The sequence below is a fragment of the Erpetoichthys calabaricus genome, chromosome 4, assembly GCF_900747795.2.
Source record: "Erpetoichthys calabaricus chromosome 4, fErpCal1.3, whole genome shotgun sequence".
Lineage (NCBI taxonomy): Eukaryota > Metazoa > Chordata > Cladistia > Polypteriformes > Polypteridae > Erpetoichthys > Erpetoichthys calabaricus.
Window position 1 is genome coordinate 123,918,706 of NC_041397.2, and position 18,473 is coordinate 123,937,178.

Below are 18,473 nucleotides of genomic sequence, written 5' to 3' on the forward strand. Positions count from 1 at the left end.
TTCATCATACAGGTATATTATAAAATTGTAAACAGTTTATTACTAAATTTAAAATCTATCAATATATCATTTACACACACTCCATTTCTGCTTTTCTGTAGATGGCAAAAACTATAGCTTTAAAATCAAAAATATCAAACACTTTATTACAAACTCTTTATTTCAACTAAAGTTTATAGAGCACTAGATTGTTACATTTGAATGTGTTCTGTGTTGTAAACTGTTTTTCCACATACACACATTATATATATATATATATATATATATATATATATATATATATATATATATATATATATATATATATATATATATATATATATATTTGTATTCACACACACACGCACACACACACACAAACAATATCTGCTTTCACCTGTGCATACAGTACCAGTCACATATTGTTTTTTTTTTGGTAAAGAGGCTAAAATTTAACAATAGATAAAACATTTTTCAAACAATAAAACAATTTTAATGTAAGTTTCTGTACAATGCTAAGCAGTTTTATTTATATAGAAAACGTAATAGGAGTAGTGTTTAAAATAACAAAACTCCATAAAATTTAATGGCAGGTACTCTGGAGAAAATAACAGCATTCCATCCACAAATATTTTCAAGCAATAAATATGTATTTATAAATAGTGTAAATTTACATCAAGATTAGAAACAAAAAAAAAAAAAAAATCACAAAATTGAATTTTATTTCTTAGTCTATGTGCAACCCATTTATCTTTGTGACTTGGCTGTTAATCACGGTTTCAAAAAAAAAAAAAAAAAGAAAAAAAAAAAAAAAAAAGACAGATAAAACAAAAAAGCAGTAAAAAATTATATTCACCTAACTTCTCACATTACAAAATTTTATATTTTGTTGCCCAAAGAGACTTAAAATTTCTATCTAACATACAAAAGACCAGCTATGCTAGTACTCAGTTGTCTTAGGGAAACTTCGAAGGGAAAAAAAAAGAAAAGAAAAAGATAAAGGAACCAATCAGCCCAATAACAGAGCAATACAAAAGAGGAAGGTTGTCAAGTCAGTAGTCTTTGTGTGATGTTGCCAGTTGTGACAGATATTTACATATACAAAACAAGTAATTTTTTTTTTTAGTTTAGTTTTCTTGTTTAAGTACAGCTGAAACAGCTATAAATAGTCCTGGAATAGGAGCAGCACCTACTCCTCTCCAGATGGTTGACACTCCGCACTAGGAAGGTTGCATAGACACACAGCTTTCAGCCAGCAGCCTTATGGGATAGCTACAGATACCAGTGGTGCAGAACTGGGTCACTTCCTGAATATCAGAAATGTTTCATTGTTTATTGTCCATAAAACAATAAATATTAATGTCAAGATGAGGGTGAAGGCAATGGAGGAGCCTAAAAAAGAAAAGGATATTTTATTAGTATACACATTAAGATATGGATGATTTAAATAAACGTGCATAGCAGATTAAATATTTAAATACTGAAATGAACAAATGTAATAATAATGTAAATGTGCATAGCAGATTAAATATTTAAAAACTGAAATGAACAAATGAAACAATAATGTATTTTGACATTTAATTGCACATGGCTGTTGACTAAATGACGGCTCTGTAACGTAAAGAACCCCTCATTTAAAAAAAAAAAAAATGTCCTTGCCTATTTAAAACTTTCATTCAAAATTTATTTGCTGTGCTCATATGAACTGGCGTACATAAACAGGTGTGTGTACAGGAGACATTACACATTCGGAATTCAACACTTTTAACTGCTCTTGATTAATCATTAAATAAATAAAAATTTGTCATGTATTGTGCCAGACTTTGCTGGAAGAACTGGCAATTGGCCGTTTTGAAAGCAGCGTCTCTTGCCTTAGTCTCGCTAAAGTCAGATGTATAATATATACATCTGGAGACAACCATGAGTGAATTTTGCTTAAAACTGGGTGGAAACAAATAGACGGCTCACTGAGTGTCACATTTCTAAACCAATCCAATGCTTCATAAAGGTGGAGCTCAAAGTTGGGGCGTTGATTTTGAACTGCAAAAATCAGATGTTCTCGTTAACTGGGTCCAACATAGAGCAAGCTACTATTTACAATGAACCATTTACAGTCAAAGAGACTCCTAAAAACACACCCTACTAGGCATTTATTGGTATATCATGCGTGTTTTAACACTAGAATTACCAGAGTCTACGAAAAAACTCGTAGATCCGGCCCACCTTAAAACCGTTCTCAGCTCTCTTTTGTCTTTTAAATGTGCCGATTAACACGAGCAGCAAGCAGCCAGCTATTCCACCCCCCACCGCCGCAGAACGTTCACTAAGTTTTCCCAGCTCATGCCTTGTTTGATTATCTGGGAGTGACTGAAGTTTTAGAGTGGAAATAATAGATCGCTATTTGGAGCACACGCAGTTCATGTGTGTTCCGTTTCTACAGTAATCTGTGTAAACACATTTTTAAAACAGAAACATTTTTCATATTTTAGTAGTAAATGACAAAATGTAGGCATAAACTATATAATGTATGAAGCCTGAAGTCCAAAGATCAAGTAAACACTTTCACAAAAGGTTCAAGGAAGATACAACACCTTCCGTGGCATAGCGGTAAGATGTATTGACTTGTAATCAAGAGTCCCCGGTTCGATCCCCACTCACTCTTATATTTTCCATTTTCAGTAGTGAGCAGCTTCTTTTGTTAATATTATACAGTACACACATACATTTGGTTTGCGTCTGTAACACACGGTGTGCATTTATAGGACTTGTAAAAGTTACCTTTTTTTTTTTTTACTTTTATTCTCTCTGAATCACGATCACGATACATACTACCGCCCCCCCCTCCCCCCCAGGGATCTGACACTGTTATTTTTTATTTGAAATGGAATAACTGGAGATGTGAGTGGCTTTTTGAGACAATGGAACTGGACATTCTCTCATCTGGAGGATATAAAAGCTGACAAGCAAACACTGGCGAATCTGCATTCTTCGTATCTCACCGTCACTTGATTTTTGTTTATTCAGTTTTATTGAGTGTTCCTGCTCATGCTGAATTAGTGTGCACCTTATGGTGTATGATGTTGAAAAAACAAAAAAAAAACACAGACGTAGGTATATACGTTATTTGGAATTATTCATTTTATGACCTGTATAGTACATTTCGGAAAACTTTGTGGCACGGATGCAACATTGTTCATATTATTCATATTCATTCGCATAACATCTTCCGGTTTGTAATCACTGACTGCGTGTTTTTTTTCCCGATCTTGCCAGTCCCCACATATTGCTGTATGCTGTTTCTTTTGCATTCCAGAACATGCGGAGGATAGAACAGTACAGAGCAGTAAGTTCAGCGCTATATGCAATTATCAGATTCAAATGTTAACTGTTCACACACACACAAGGATAGTCTTTCCTACATTTACAACATGTGTACCTGTTACAATGTACACGCTTCTCTCTATGCTGTGGTTCCTATTACACACCTGAAAGAAAGAGACAATATATGTGAAAACATCATCGCACTAATGCAATATTATTTGAAAACGAACAGCGTCAGATCAGGTGTGGATTTATGTTGGTGCTATTACTGAAAGAAAAAAAAGATGAACATGTGTGTTCATGTTGATCCTGCAGCACAGAATAAGCTCACGCGCTCTAACATCAACCCCAACCTTCCCCTGATCTGACTCTAAGTAACAGCGCAAGTACAGACGCAAACCAAGTGTATGTGTGTACTGTATAATATTAACAAAAAGAGCAGCTTATTATTGAAAACAGCAAATATAGGAGTGAGTGGGGATCGAACCGGTGACTCTTGATCACACTTGGTTTGCGTCTGTACTTGCACTGTTTTCAGATCGGTGGGGTAGGGTGGGGGGGGGGGGAATGGTGATGTTACATCTTATTCAGTGCTGCAGGATCAATGCACATGTTGATCTTTTCCGAAATGTACTATACAGGTCATAAAATGAATAATTCCAAATATCATATATACCTATGTCTGTGTTTTTTTGTTTTTTCGACATCATACACCATAAGGTGCACACTAATTCAGCATGAGCAGGAACACTCAATAAAACTGAATAAAAAAAAATCAAGTGACAGTGAGATACGAAGAAGGCAGATTCGCCAGCGGTTGTGTGTCAGCTTTTACATCCTCCAGATGAGAGAATGTCCAGTTCCATTGCCTCAAAACACCACTCACATCTCCAGTTATTCTGTTTCAAATAAAAAATAACAGCGTTAGATCCCTGGGTGGGGGGCGGTAGTATGTATTGTGATCGTGATTTAGAGAGAAGTAAAAAAAACGGTAACTTTTACAAGTCCTATAAATGCACACCGTGTGTTACAGACGCAAACCAAATGTATGTGTGTCCTGTATAATATTAACAAAAGAAGCAGCTCACTACTGAAAACGACAAATATAGGAGTGAGTGGGGATTGAACCGGGGACTCTTGATTACAAGTCAGCAAATCTTATCGCTACGCCACGGAAGGTGTTGTATCATCCTTGAACCTTTTGTGAAAGTGTTTACTTGATCCTTAGACTTCAGGCTTCATAGAGTATATAGTTTATGCCTACATTTTTTCATTTACTACTAAAATATGAAAAATGTTTCTGTTTTAAAATTGTGTTTACACAGATTACTATAGAAACGGAACACACATGAAATGTGTGTGTTCCAAATTGCGATCTATTATTTCAACTCTAAAACTCCAGCACTTCTCCCAGATAATCAAACAAGGCATGAGCTGGGAAAACTTAGTGAACGTTCTGCGGCGGTGGGGGATGAAATAGTCGGCTGCTTGCTGCTCGTGTTAATCGGCACATTTAGAAGACAAAGGAGAGGTGAGAACGGTTTTAAGGTGGGCCGGATCTACGAGTTTTTTCGTAGACTCTGGTAATTCTAGTGTTAAAAATAAACATAACCTGATGCAATGGAAAAAAAACATTTCTGTACCATCAAATTATAAATTGTGTTTTGATGGTATCAATGGACAAATGGTAAGTAAACACAGCATTTTAACATATCATATATTCATACACCACAACGTTTATCTAAACTGCATATGCAGTTGTTGTTATATAGTGATGCAATAGTTAAAATGACAAAAAGATATTGTAACAGACAGAGGCAATTCTCAAACGTGTGGAGCCTAGTAGCTATGATGGTCTATGTATGTGTCTCCACTATTGCAGCGTTCATTACAATGTGCAATTATTAAGCTTCAGTTATCTTGTGATACTGAGCTCCTGAAAGGATAACTGCAGATTTAGCTTTTTATTTTTTCTCAGAGTAAAGTCTTTTTGTTCAGTGTCCTTTGCAAAGAAATTTTGTCAAATTGTGACAACAATGTAGTTAGCTACTGGCCCTAAATATGCCAAAATGTTTTAGTTTACTTGTAGTTTTGAAGAGGTGCTCCTGAAGCTTGGTGTTAGGAGATCAGACACATAAACTCAACATAACAGCAGTCAAACATCTCCTCTTCTAACACCTTATCAACTGAAAAAAAAAATCTTCAGAATGCATGTCTTATTTGATCATTAGGGCTTAGATAAAGGCAAGAATTTCATTGTATCATAATATAATACAATATAATATGACACAATAGTATGCTAAACATATAACACAACTGGCAAAACAAGTATGCTAAACATAAAACACAACACGCAAATATTTACTGCGAACATTTCAAGTTATAACTGTATACATTAAACTTCTATTCAAGTTTAAAGGAATTAAGAGGTTTTTTTTGTTGAGAATAATAACTGATCCACATACTGTACAGAAAAGCTGTTTTCTGTAGTAATAATGTCACCAGACATGGAGAACACCCTTACTGTATGCACATCTGTCCCTGCAATGCACAGGATTTGATTTGCCAAGTTGTCCTAAATAGAGTCTTGCTAGGTTGCTAGGGACAGATGTGATTCTCAAATGAGAACACACATTTGGAAAGAAGAAGCGTATAGTAAATACCGGTGAAAGCCCCCGCTGCAAAGGCTGTGCCTGCAGGGCTTCTTCCTAAATCACTTGCCCAAATTCCTCTAGTCTGTGCACTTTAAACCACTGGGGATTCAGGGAGACAACAAAAAAACAGAACAAAAGACTAGACACAAAGAGAAAATAAAAACCTAAAATTGATATTATTTTAGAAGCTCAAGATAATAGAAGCTTAATAATTAGTTTGTACATTGTAATGAGCACAGTGACAGAAGAGACTAGACAGACAAACACATAGATCACAGCAGGTACTTGGTTCCACATGTTTGAGAAGGTGTTCCGTCTGCTATGAGATCTATGACACTTTGACTTTTGCATTACTATATGGCATTAAATAGGATTTTAATCAATATTTTTAATTAATGCCTGGTATAATTTTATAGTTTAAAGTAAGTATATACTTATGTTTATTAAGTAGTATAGTATAGTTTAGTATATTAAATATAAGGGTAAGAGTTAAATGTAACTAAAGGGTTAAGTAAATGTTGTTTTAAGCCTAGGCACATGAGGCTTTTACCTCATCTTTGAGTCACCAAGATAGTTGCTAAGGTTAAAATAAAGTAGATGTGTAACAAACAATCTAGACAGCAGGAATAAACTAATAGGAAACCAAAACATCACTTCTATGAAACGGTGCTGAAATCAATTTGGAAATCATTGCATTCTGCTTTTACTTACATTTTATATAGTGTCCCAACTATTTTAGAATTGGGGTTGGATATATTATATGTCTGGCTTAGCAAAACTAAATTGGATAATCATTTATTCATGAAGTCATTCATTTAGTGAATCATGTATCATCAAAAAAATCACACTGCACTGACCAAATATGTGACTGCACTGAACTCATGATAATCAGTGTTACTGTTTTTAAAAGTGTATTTAAAACATTAAAAATAGCACTGCAATCAGAGAAAATAACCATGTGCACAAAGTACAATGGGCTCTGAATTTTTCACTACATCAACAACTACACATACCTTTTCGTGCAAGAGTCTGTTGGCTGAGTTAGCTAAAATTGTGTATTAATGGCACTAAAGTCAGTAAAACAAAGGGAAATCTTAAATATGATGTCCTTACTGTGGTTGAAGTACAAACTAACCTGTGCAGGGGGATTATAGATAACACCAGTATGCACTGGAACAGCACCTTAACTTTTTGATTGGTAATACTATAAATGGGCTTCTGAAATAATTTAGTTGTAGTTTAAAACTTCTCTCACAGGAAAGTGTTTTACATAGCACCAGAGAGTTACTTAGTTTAATCACAATCCATGAACAGATATTCATGTTGTGATTTCCCCTTCCATTACAAAAAACATTCAAACACCATTCCATTCATAATGCAAGGAAATGCTTACTTTGTTTTTAGTTTGTAATATTTCTTAGCTATTCTTGTTTTCTGAGGCTGCTAAAAGTTGCAGATAAAACTCATAGTCCTTCTACAAGGCAGTTTACATGTTTATCCATAATAATTGACAAAGTTGTTTCCCCAAGTGCTATGCAATGAACTGGTAACCCACCTAGGCTATGATTTTAGTTTGCTTCTTGTTCCTGTTTTGTGATGACAAACTCAGAAGACTATAAAAATCAAGGTTCCTTTTAACCTGGGCACATATTTCGTTGGAGGATGGGAGGAGAAACAAATATTTTTTTTCTTACCCCTGAATGTAGAAGATCAAGAGCCACCCTACATCTCTCCTGTGCTGTGGTTTGAAGAGAGCTGGAAGTGGGTTGTTTCAACCCTAATTCTTACAGTTGGAAGTTGATTTCACAAAGTATTTAAATAATCAATAGCATAAATATTGATACAGCAGTGACTGGATCAATTCCCATATTACTAAAGGTTTATTCACAGTATGTTGCCAAATTAATATTTTAAAAGCGGCCCTAGTAATCATTCTCTTTCACTTATATTTTAAATTCTATTAGTGAAATTCCTGCCAAAAAATCCGCTCGGTGTGTACAGCTAACAATTTATTGAAGATTATGCTAATAGCCACGAAAGAACAAAACATGCAAAATTGATAGTCTGATTTGCACCTCTACAGTTCTTAAGATTCCAAGTAGTTTGTGAGAACTGACACTGTAGAATAAACAATATATTACAAACATGCTGATAACATGTTAGAAAGAAAAAGTTACTGTAATCATTCACGTTTTTGTGCGAATTAAAAAAAAAAAAAAAAAAAAAGCTTCCCCATTTTAATGCCACATATATGCTGTATTTATTAAGATAAATTAAGACATTTACTTATCAAATTTGGCGATTCTAAATTGGCCCTAGTGTATGCTTGGTGTGTGGGTGTGTTTGTGTGTGTCCTGCGGTGGGTTGACGCCCTGCCTGGGATAGGTTCCTGCCTTGTGCCTTGTGTTGGCTGGGATTGGCTCCAGCAGACCCCCGTGACCCTGTGTTCGGATTCAGCGGGTTGGAAAATGGATGGATGGACTTATCAAATCTTTTCTACTTCTTTAACCTTTCAAACTGCCATGTAATGTAAAAATTACTTACTATTGTGAACAAGTCATAGACATACATCAAGTCCTCCATCTTGTACTGTTCTAGCACCACAAAATTGTCCAGATTTGAATTGCCTTTACGCGCACAGTCCTGACAATGCACTATGTAAGTCTTTCGAGAATTGCTCTCATTAGTGACAAAAAGCAGATTGAAGACCTCCACCTGTTATAAATAAATAAATAAAATAAAAAAAAATTTGAGAATGTGTAACATTTTCATTTATTACCCATTAAGAATAAATATGAATGCCATGAAGCATGAATGTCCTCATAAAAAGATAGTGTGGTTATTTTTATTAAAACTAATTCAAATAAAACCACATTAATAAGAAAACTTATTTATGAAGATGAAGTCTAACGATGTTAAATAAGTGGTAAATCGACTTTCAGGTGTAATTAAAATGATCTTACCTCACAGATGCTACAATAATGTGCTGTCTCATCTTTTGCCCTCCCATGCCACGCCATTTCTTTCCCTGCAGCAGTTAAAGCCTCCTTCAACATTTGGCACTGCTTTAGCGTCCTCAACAAGCAGTATCTTAAAAAAAGTAAAAAAACAAACTTCAATTTTAAAATGCCTAAAATGAACAATACTTCAACATGTTTTATTTGAAAGGTTAGAAAAATGCTTTCATTTCTATGTTTCTCCACATCCTTAGAATACCTGATTTTTCTCCTGAAGCCTTTTATTTATCCTTACTTTAAAAACTATAACAGATGGGAAAATTAGACTAAAAGATGACACAGTATTTTTGACCCTTTCCTCCTCGCTACATATTCTATCAGACATAGTGACTTGCTGGTTTCACTTCTTTCTGCCTGTTCTGTTTGTAACCCCCTTCATTTCTACTGCAGTAAGACTTTTAATCCTGAAATTTAAAAACATTATAATTTAACTGCTTACAAATGACAACACAGCATTACTAAAACATTGCTACAGTTTTTAATACAAATTAATAGCCAACTATCATACAAATAAAGTGGAGCAAATTATGTTAAGTCATACTGAAATTGCCTTCAGAATCACTCAATACTCCATCAGTAAACATGGGTTTTACTAATTTTCTAAAATTCTATGTGAAAGTAACAAAAGGATACAATCAAAGTGGCACATGTGATATTATTCACCTTGACTGTCAGAAGGCATTTGATAAGTTCCCACGTTAGAGACTAGAAATAAAAAAGAAATGGGATTTTGGGGTGTTTTATATAGCTGCCTGTAGATTTGGTTTAAGTATAGGAAGCAAGGGGTCATTTTATGAAGAACCTTATCAGAACTAGGTATTAAATGATGTGTCACTTGAGGAACCACTATTAGGGCCACAGCCATTTTTAATATGTATAAATGATCTGAACAGTAATATACAATAGGCTGGTTATGTTTGCAGATAATACCAAGCCAGGAAGGATGAAAGATAAGAATCAGTAGAATTATTACAGAGGGACTTGGACAGAATACATGCTGGTGGGTGGGGTGGGGGTAATTTGTTCCTGATGTAATTTAATGTATTAAATGTAGGAAGTAGAAATGCTACATTTGAGAGGTACCCGTTATGAGAAAGACCTAGCAGTCACTAACAATATCCAGACAGTATAGAGAGGCCATTAAGGACGCTAACAGAAAGTTAGGTTAACAGCAGAAATACCAAAGCCTACGAAAAAACTCGTAAATCCAGCCCACCTTAAATCCCTTCGCACTTCTCCGTCAGCATCTTTTGTCTTGTAAATGTGCCGATCAACACAAGCAGCCTACTATTCCATTCCCCCAGCACTTCAAAAGGGGTACAAAGTTCTCCCAGTTCCAGCCTTCATTACCTGGGAGTGAAGTGCTGGAGTTTTAGAATAGAAATAGATCGTTATTTGGAACACATGCATTTCATGTGTGTTCCGTTTCTACAATAATCTGTGTAAACACATCGTTAAAACAAACGTTTTTCATAGTTTAGTAATAAATGACAAAATGGAGACAAACTATGTGTGAAGCCTGAAATTCAAAGATCAAAAAACACTTTCACAAAAGGTTCAAAGGATGATGCAACAGCTTCCGACTGACTTATAATCAACAGTCCCGGGTTCGATCCTGACTGCCTCGTATTTTTATTTTCAGTTTTGAGTAGTGAGCTGCTCTTATTGTTAACATTATACAATAAAAACATACATTTGATTTGCGTCTGTAACAGCCGCTGTAAATTTATAGTACAGTCAACCCTTGATATATGACCGGCCTGACATGCGAACAACTTGGTTTACGACCAAAATTTTTATTTTGAATTACGACCAACATCTTGCTTTACGACCCGAATGCGGTCACGTGTATCCGCTTGTGCGATTGTAAACAAACAGCCGACAGCGTTTGTAAGCATCAGTCGGAGCCCAGATACATGTGTTTGTGGACGTAATTTCGGTCAGTGCAGTGCTTTATATAATTTATTTTGATAATTGCTAAGGAAGGAAGAGAAGGAAACGAAGGTAAAGAAAGCGATCACAATCAAAATGAAGAAGGAAATTGTGTGGAAATATGAGAGTGGCATTCGTGTGACTGATCTCACTAATATGTACACAGCATGTTGAAATCCACCACCTCGACAATTTTACAAAGAAAAGATTTGTATAAGGAAACTCCTTCCAAACAATAACCACCTTCCATTTCATTCTCCTCCTCCTTCCTTCCTGCAAGCCAAAGATGTCAACTTAAATGGTGAGTACAGTATGAAATTGTTGTTTCTGATAGGCTAGGCACTTTTATTAATTTTTTGGTTAGTACATTAGAAAAATTATTGTTGTTTTTGGTAATTTATGCACATTATACAACCCTTTTTTATTAAAAAAAAGTTAAGTGTTGCAGTGGGAGGTTCCAAACACATTAAGGGCATTTCCATTATTTCTTATGGGAAAAATAGTCTTGACTTACAACCAACTTGAGTTACAACCAGCCCTCGCGAACGAATTGAGTTTGTAAGTCAAGGGTCCACAGTACTTGTAAAAGTTAGTGTTTTTTTTTCACTTTTATTCTTTCACTCACGATCACGATACATACTACCCCCCCCCCCCCCCCCCAAGGGATCTGATGCTGTTAGTTTTTATTTGAAACTAGGAATAACTGTAGATGTGAGTGTTGAGACAATTGAACTGGAAATTCTCAGATCTGGATGGATAAAAGCTGACACACAAACGCTGGTGAATCTGCCTTCTTCCTATCTCATTGTCACTTGAATTTTTTTATTCAATTTTATTGAGTGTTCCTGCTTACGCTGAATGAGTATGTGCCTTATGGTCCATGATGTCAAAGCCACACTGACAAAAACAGAGACAAAGGTATATATGATATTTGGAATTACAGTGGAACTTCGGGTCACGACCGTAATTCGTTCCAAAACTCTGGTCGCAACCCGAAGTAATTTCCCCCATAGGATTGTATGTAAATACAATTTATCCGTTCCGGACCGTATGAGCTGTATGTAAATATATCAAATCAAATTCAAATGTTAACAGTTTCCACACACCCAAGGACCGTCCTTCCTACATTTACAACATGTGTACCTGTTGCAATGTACACACTTCTCTCTATGCTGCGCCATTGAAGCTGTTGCATTATCCTTGAACCTTTTGTGAAAGTGTTCATTTGATCTTTGGACTTCTGGCTTCACATATTACATAGTTTATGTCTACATTTTGTCATTACTAAAATATGAAAAATGTTTGTTTTAACGATGTATTTACACAGATTATTGTAGAAACGGAACACACACGAAATAACTATTTCCATTCTAAAACCCCAGCACTTCACTCCCAGATAATGAAGGCTGGAACTGGGAGAACTTTGTGCCCGTTCTGCAGCGGTGGGGGGTTGGAATAGTAGGCTGCTTGTTTTGATTGGCACATTTACAAGACAAAAGACGAAGACAGAGAGGTGCGAAGGGATTTAAGGTGGGCCGGATTTACGAGTTTTTTTGTAGGCTTTGTTAATTCTAGTGTTAAATAGCCCAACATGCACAAGAATGTGATACTTAAGGTTTATAATGCACTGGTTGAGGCCTCAACTGGAGGACTGTGCAGTTTTGATCTCTGGATTACAAAAAAAGACATAGAAATGCTAGATAAAGTAAAGAGAAGAATGACTAGGCTAATTCTACGACTGCAGGGTATCAGTTATGAAAAAAGATTAAATAAGTTGGATTATTTTCTTACTTACTTCCTTCTGCAGTTATATTTTTGAATAAAAGCGCACTTGTTCTGTTATATTTGTACCTTTTGTGAAAGTGTTTCTTTGATATTTGGACTTCAGGCTTCATACATTATATAGTTTATGCCTACATTTTGTCATTTACTACTAGAATATGAAAAACATTTCTGTTTCAAAAATGTGTTTACACAGATTACTGTAGAAATGGAACACACACGAAATGAAATGCGTGTGTTCCAAATAACGATCTATTATTTCCACTCTAAAACTCGACTTCACTCCCAGATAATCAATCAAGGCATAAGCTGGGAGAAGTTCGTGCACGTTCTAAGTCGGTGGGGGGATGGAATAGCCGGCTGCTTGCAACTTGTATTTATCAGTACATTTAGAGGACAAAAGACGCTGGCGGAAAGGTGCGAACGGATTTAAGAAGTGACTTAAGGTGGGACGGACCTACGAGTTTTTTCGTAGGCTCTGGTAATTCTAGTGTTAAATGGTGTGACTCAAACCACCTACAACTGAACACCAGCAAAACCAAGGAGCTGGTGGTGGATTTTAGGAGGCCCAGGCCCCTCATGGACCCCGTGATCATCAGAGGTGACTGTGTGCAGAGGGTTCAGACCTATAAATACCTGGGAGTGCAGCTGGATGATAAATTGAACTGGACTGCCAATACTGATGCTCTGTGTAAGAAAGGACAGAGCCGACTATACTTCGTTAGAAGGCTGGCGTCTTCAACATCTGCAATAAGATGCTGCAGATGTTCTATCAGACGGCTGTGGCGAGCGCCCTCTTCTACGCGTTGGTGTGCTGGGGGAAGCAGCATAAAGAAGAGGGACGTCTCACGCCTGGACAAACTGGTGAGGAAGGCAGGCTCTATTGTAGACATGGAGCTGGACAGTTTGACATCCGTGGCAGAGTAACGGGCACTGAGCAGGCTCCTGTCAATAATGGAGAATCCACTGCATCCACTGAACAGTATCATCTCAAGACAGAGGAGCAACTTCAGCGACAGACTGCTGTCACTGTCCTGCTCCACTGACAAGACTGAGGAGATCGTTCCTCCCCCACACTATGCGACTCTTCAATTCCACCCGGGGGGTGGAACGTTTTATTATTATACAAAGTTACTGTCTGTCTGTTATACCTGCATTGTTATCACTGTTTAATTTAATATTGTTCTTTACTAGTATGGTGCTGCTGGAGTATGTGAATTTCCCCTTGGGATTAATAAAGTATATATCTATCTATCTATAACCATGAACACAGTCCAGTCTTCCACTTCACAAATTTCTGTAGAAAGAAGGATGTATCCAAGAAAGGTAATGTTGTTATACGTTGTGTTGTCATGATGAAAGTCCAAACACAGAATCAAAATTCAATGTGATATTGATGAAAATTTAATTACAAAAATTGTTTTTACTCAATGCAAAATGAAACAATTTACTTTCAAATTATTACGTTTTACTATTTTTTAATATGGTTAATTACTCGCTGTAATGTAAAATAGTTCTATTATAAATATGTAACAATTACCATTAAAATAACAATGTTTAAATTGTACATTTGCATCCCCATATGTGAGTGACAGTACCACAAAGAGGCTAGCTCGTAGCCCGGGGGTTGGTGAGTGAAGCGAGGAGGGAGCAAAGCCCCCTAGTCTGAAATAAATAAAATCTAACAATAAAGAAAAACTTCAGATGATTATAACATGTAATTGGAGCTTCTGTTACTGAGTAAGACCAAAATGGAGGTTAAGAAAGGCTACAAACAGAAGTAGTTGTAAGATAACTTGGAAAAAAAAAATGGTCTCAAATATAAGGATACCACAAAAAGTGGAAGAAAATGAGAGAATTATTTTGGAAAATCAGATAAAGTCCTATAATGGTGGTGAATTTTTCCAAACAAGTTATACTAAACTGTGTGTGTTGGGTATCACTGCGACCCTCAGTTTTTGAAATAGGCTCAATGACTGCTTAATTGCCGAGACAGTGAAGCAAAAATAATCATTTTTCTTGAAAATACAAGCAATTGAATCTTAAGTACAAAACTTAAATATAAGTTAATATTATATTAAAATCCTAATTAAATTTGGTTAATTAGTGTTTTAAAACAGTAAAACAAAGATTTTCAAAGGGACTAGTACTTTCTACAGGAATTGTATATCTGAGAAAAAAAAGTACTGCATGATTTAGAATACTGAATCATATGATTCATTCATCAATCTTCAAGCCAACCTATCCAGAGCAGGGTTGCAGGGAGCTGGATCCTATTCTAGTAAGCATCAAGTGCAATCCAGGAACAATCATTATCATGAATGTCACAATGTAGTGTGAAACTAATTGTGTAATCTATATTACTAAATGACAGTTTAATTTATGCACGGCATGCGCACTGCGCCGTGGCGCCCCAGAGTCAAATGCAGCGGCTTCCCAGAGTCAGTAGGTGGCACCCAAACAACACAACCTGTAAACTAAACTTGCTCTAATCCACTGTGCCAGCAGTCTGTGTGGCATAGACCGCATGGATAAAAACAATAAATGGAAGCTCCTACAACGCGCCCCAGAGTCAAATGCAGTGGAGCTCAACGATTTGTAATACAAAACCGAGACTGTAGTTCCCACAGTCAGTGCGTGGCGCCCAAACACCACGACCTGTAAACTACACCTGCTCTAATCCACTGTGCCAGCAGTCAGTGTGTGTAAGTTGGAGTATGCTTCCTAACAGTAAACGACTTCTACCTAACGACACAGCCGCAGAACAACAAAGATGAGACCGCATGGATAAAAACAATACACGGAGGCTAGGAGTCACGGCTCCAAATGGAAGGAGCTCAACGATTAGTAATACAAACACAAGCCCGTATGGCTACGACCTGTAAATGAGCCCGTATGGATAAAGCCAGCAGTCAGTGTGTGCAAGTTGGAGTATGCTTCCTAACAGTAAACGACTTCTACCTAACGATACAGCCACAGAACAACAAAGATGAGACTGCATGGATAAAAACAATACACGGAGGCTAGGAGTCACGGCTCCAAATGGAAGGAGCTAAACAATTAGTAATACAAACACGAGCCCGTATGGCTACGATCTGTAAACGAGCCAGTATGGATAAAAACAATGAACGAAGGCGCCCACACAAAGAAACCGCTTTAGTACAAATATGTTTATTTAACTGAATGAAAACTTTACCATGGCTACGACCTGTGAACTAAACCTGAGGTAAAGTGTGCACGCCAGGTTGTACAGCCGCCCGAACACGACCGCCCACACCACCGCACCCGCCGCCATTGTCACTTCAGCACGCGAATCCGCCTCCGTCAGCAAACGACTTCTCGCTGATGATACAGCCATAGAAAAACAAAAAAGAGACTGCATGGATAAAAACAATAAACAAAGGTGCCTACAACGCGCTTCTGAAACACCAGAACCAGATGAGTTACAGCCCCAAAAAGAAGCCGCTTTAGTACAAATATGTTTATTTAATTAAATGAACTTTCCCAGGACGCACCCACCCTCCATGATATTTCATCCCTCCAAGTATCGGAGGGAACAGAAAGTGATTGCCATTCTTGGATTTGCGATTCTTTTGAGAATCGTGGGTTTGCTGGTTGTCACAATGTAGTGTGAAACTAATCGTGTAATTGTTCTAGAATTTAGCTGTTAGCTAATATATAAGGGGTTTGCTAAAAATATTGTAATTTTGAGATGAAATAAACTTAAAAAATACCCCCGAATTTTCATTGCTTAGGGTGCCTGGCTACAAAATGCAAAATATACTCCATATCATGATGCTGCGTAACAGGTAAATCTACACAAGAAAACAAAAAACAAACTATCAAATCAATGTGCCAAGCAAAAAAATAAATAAATTAATAAATCAATACTAGCAATCACAACATTTCCCTATGTTTATATACACACTCTAGGACAAGAAACAAAATTGGTAAATCTTTAAATGAGAAATTTTAAATGTAAAAAATTAATAGATTCATTCAGGCTAGGGTTGTAACTTCTGTTTTTCACAAACCGACAGACAGACAGACCTACTTGAAAAGTGATAGCTTCCACCCCAAGCATATAAGGCGCTCCATTATTTTCAGCCAAGCAATACGGTACAATCGTATTTGCTCAGACCTGACAGACCGGGATCAACAACTGCAGGAGCTCAGACAAGATTTCATCAGACAAGGTTACACCCCCAAAACAACAGACACTCAAATAAGAAGAGCTACTGCCATACCCAGAGACAACCTTCTGGAATATAAAAACAAAGACAACAAGGACCGCATCCCCCTTGTCGTCACCTACAACCCACATCTTGAAACACTTCGAAAAATTATAAAAGAACTTCAGCCAATACTAAACAATGACCAAACACTGAAAAATTTATTTCCTGAACATCCCCTCCTGGCATACAGACAACCACCAAACCTTCAGCAACTAATTGTCCGAAGCTCCCTAAGTGAACCAACAGAAAATGGCACATCTCCATGCCTACAGAAAAGATGCAAAATGTGTGCCCACATTTATGATACAGACTGTATAGTTATACCACAATGCTGACTTGAACATCACATAAAGGGATCATTTTCCTGCAGATCATCTAATGTAGTCTACCTAATTTTCTGCATGAAATGTCCTGACACTGCACTCTATGTGGGAGAAACTGGACAAACACTCCGCCAGAGAATGAATTTACACAGGTTCCACATTAAACATGGCAATACAGATGTTCCTGTAGTGGCCCACTTCAACAGCCATGGACACTGTGAGAGGGACTTTAAAGTCACAGTGTTCATGGGCAACTTCAAAACACAGCAAGAGAGAAAAGAATGGGAAGTTAAACTCATGCTAAAATTTAATACACTACAACATGGGTTGAATAGAGACAAGAGTTTTATGGCCAGACCTGACAATTGTTTACATCTCTCAGAATGACAGACAACCTGTCTACAGATCTACATTGTTTTGAAAAAACTCACTACAAACTTCAAAAGACTTTGTTGGACAGTTATCTTATCCAGAGATCTTGACCATACATTGTTTTTCTCTCTTGTTAAATTAACCCTAGCCTGAATGAATCTATTAATTTAAACATTTACCAATGTTGTTTCTTGTCCTTGAGTGTGTATATAAACATAGGGAGCTCCAGTTTCTGTATTACATCTTGCCTAAAGAAGGGGCCTGAGTTGCCTCGAAAGCTTGCATATTGTAATCTTTTTAGTTAGCCAATAAAAGGTGTCATTTTGCTTGGCTTTTCTCTACATGGAAAAAAAACTGTAAAGCTTAACATTTTCAGTATATCTGAATAAAGTACTCTGAAATTGTGGCCTGATCTTCACCTAATTTCTATCTATTATAAAAAGAAATCCTGTCCCCTGTCCTGATAGTCTACGATACGTGATCTTTCTCAGAAGATAATTTAAAGACCTGTGAGACGAAAGAGACCTGCCACGGTGTGTCCCACGGAACATAGAACGAAGAGTCTTGCAAGACACACCCTACTTACAAGCAATATCAAAAAAAACAAATCAGTACTGTAAAGGCAGTCATGCAGCACACACAGCTCCAGGGCTCTCAGTGCATATAAAGTGTATAAGGTCAATACGGTAGAAATGAATAGGGTAGAAATGAAACATCAACGATTAAACGAAGAAAAAAGAAAAGCACGGAGAAAAGAGACTCAAATGTGTTGGACAGAAAAAAGAGCAAAAAAGAATAATCGAGGTGTAAATTCAGAAAATAAGGAACAAGTGGAATTGAAAAAAAAAGCAGGTCCAA

The 18,473-nt window shown here is 36.7% G+C and overlaps 1 protein-coding gene across 4 annotated transcripts in view; it reads right to left on the bottom strand.

Annotated features, from left to right (window-relative positions):
- Positions 1–449: 449 nt before the first annotated feature.
- Positions 450–18,473, bottom strand: part of kdm6a (lysine (K)-specific demethylase 6A) — a 573,573-nt gene continuing 555,549 nt past the window's right edge. For all 4 annotated transcript variants that reach the window (XM_028799755.2, XM_028799753.2, XM_028799757.2 and 1 more), the window contains 3 exons: positions 8,918–9,044; positions 8,499–8,669; positions 450–1,371 (listed from right to left, as the gene is read on the bottom strand). In XM_028799755.2, coding sequence (XP_028655588.1) covers positions 1,342–1,371; positions 8,499–8,669; positions 8,918–9,044 — 328 coding nt within the window. In that variant the 3' untranslated portion in view covers positions 450–1,341. The remainder of the gene's footprint in view (positions 1,372–8,498; positions 8,670–8,917; positions 9,045–18,473) is intronic.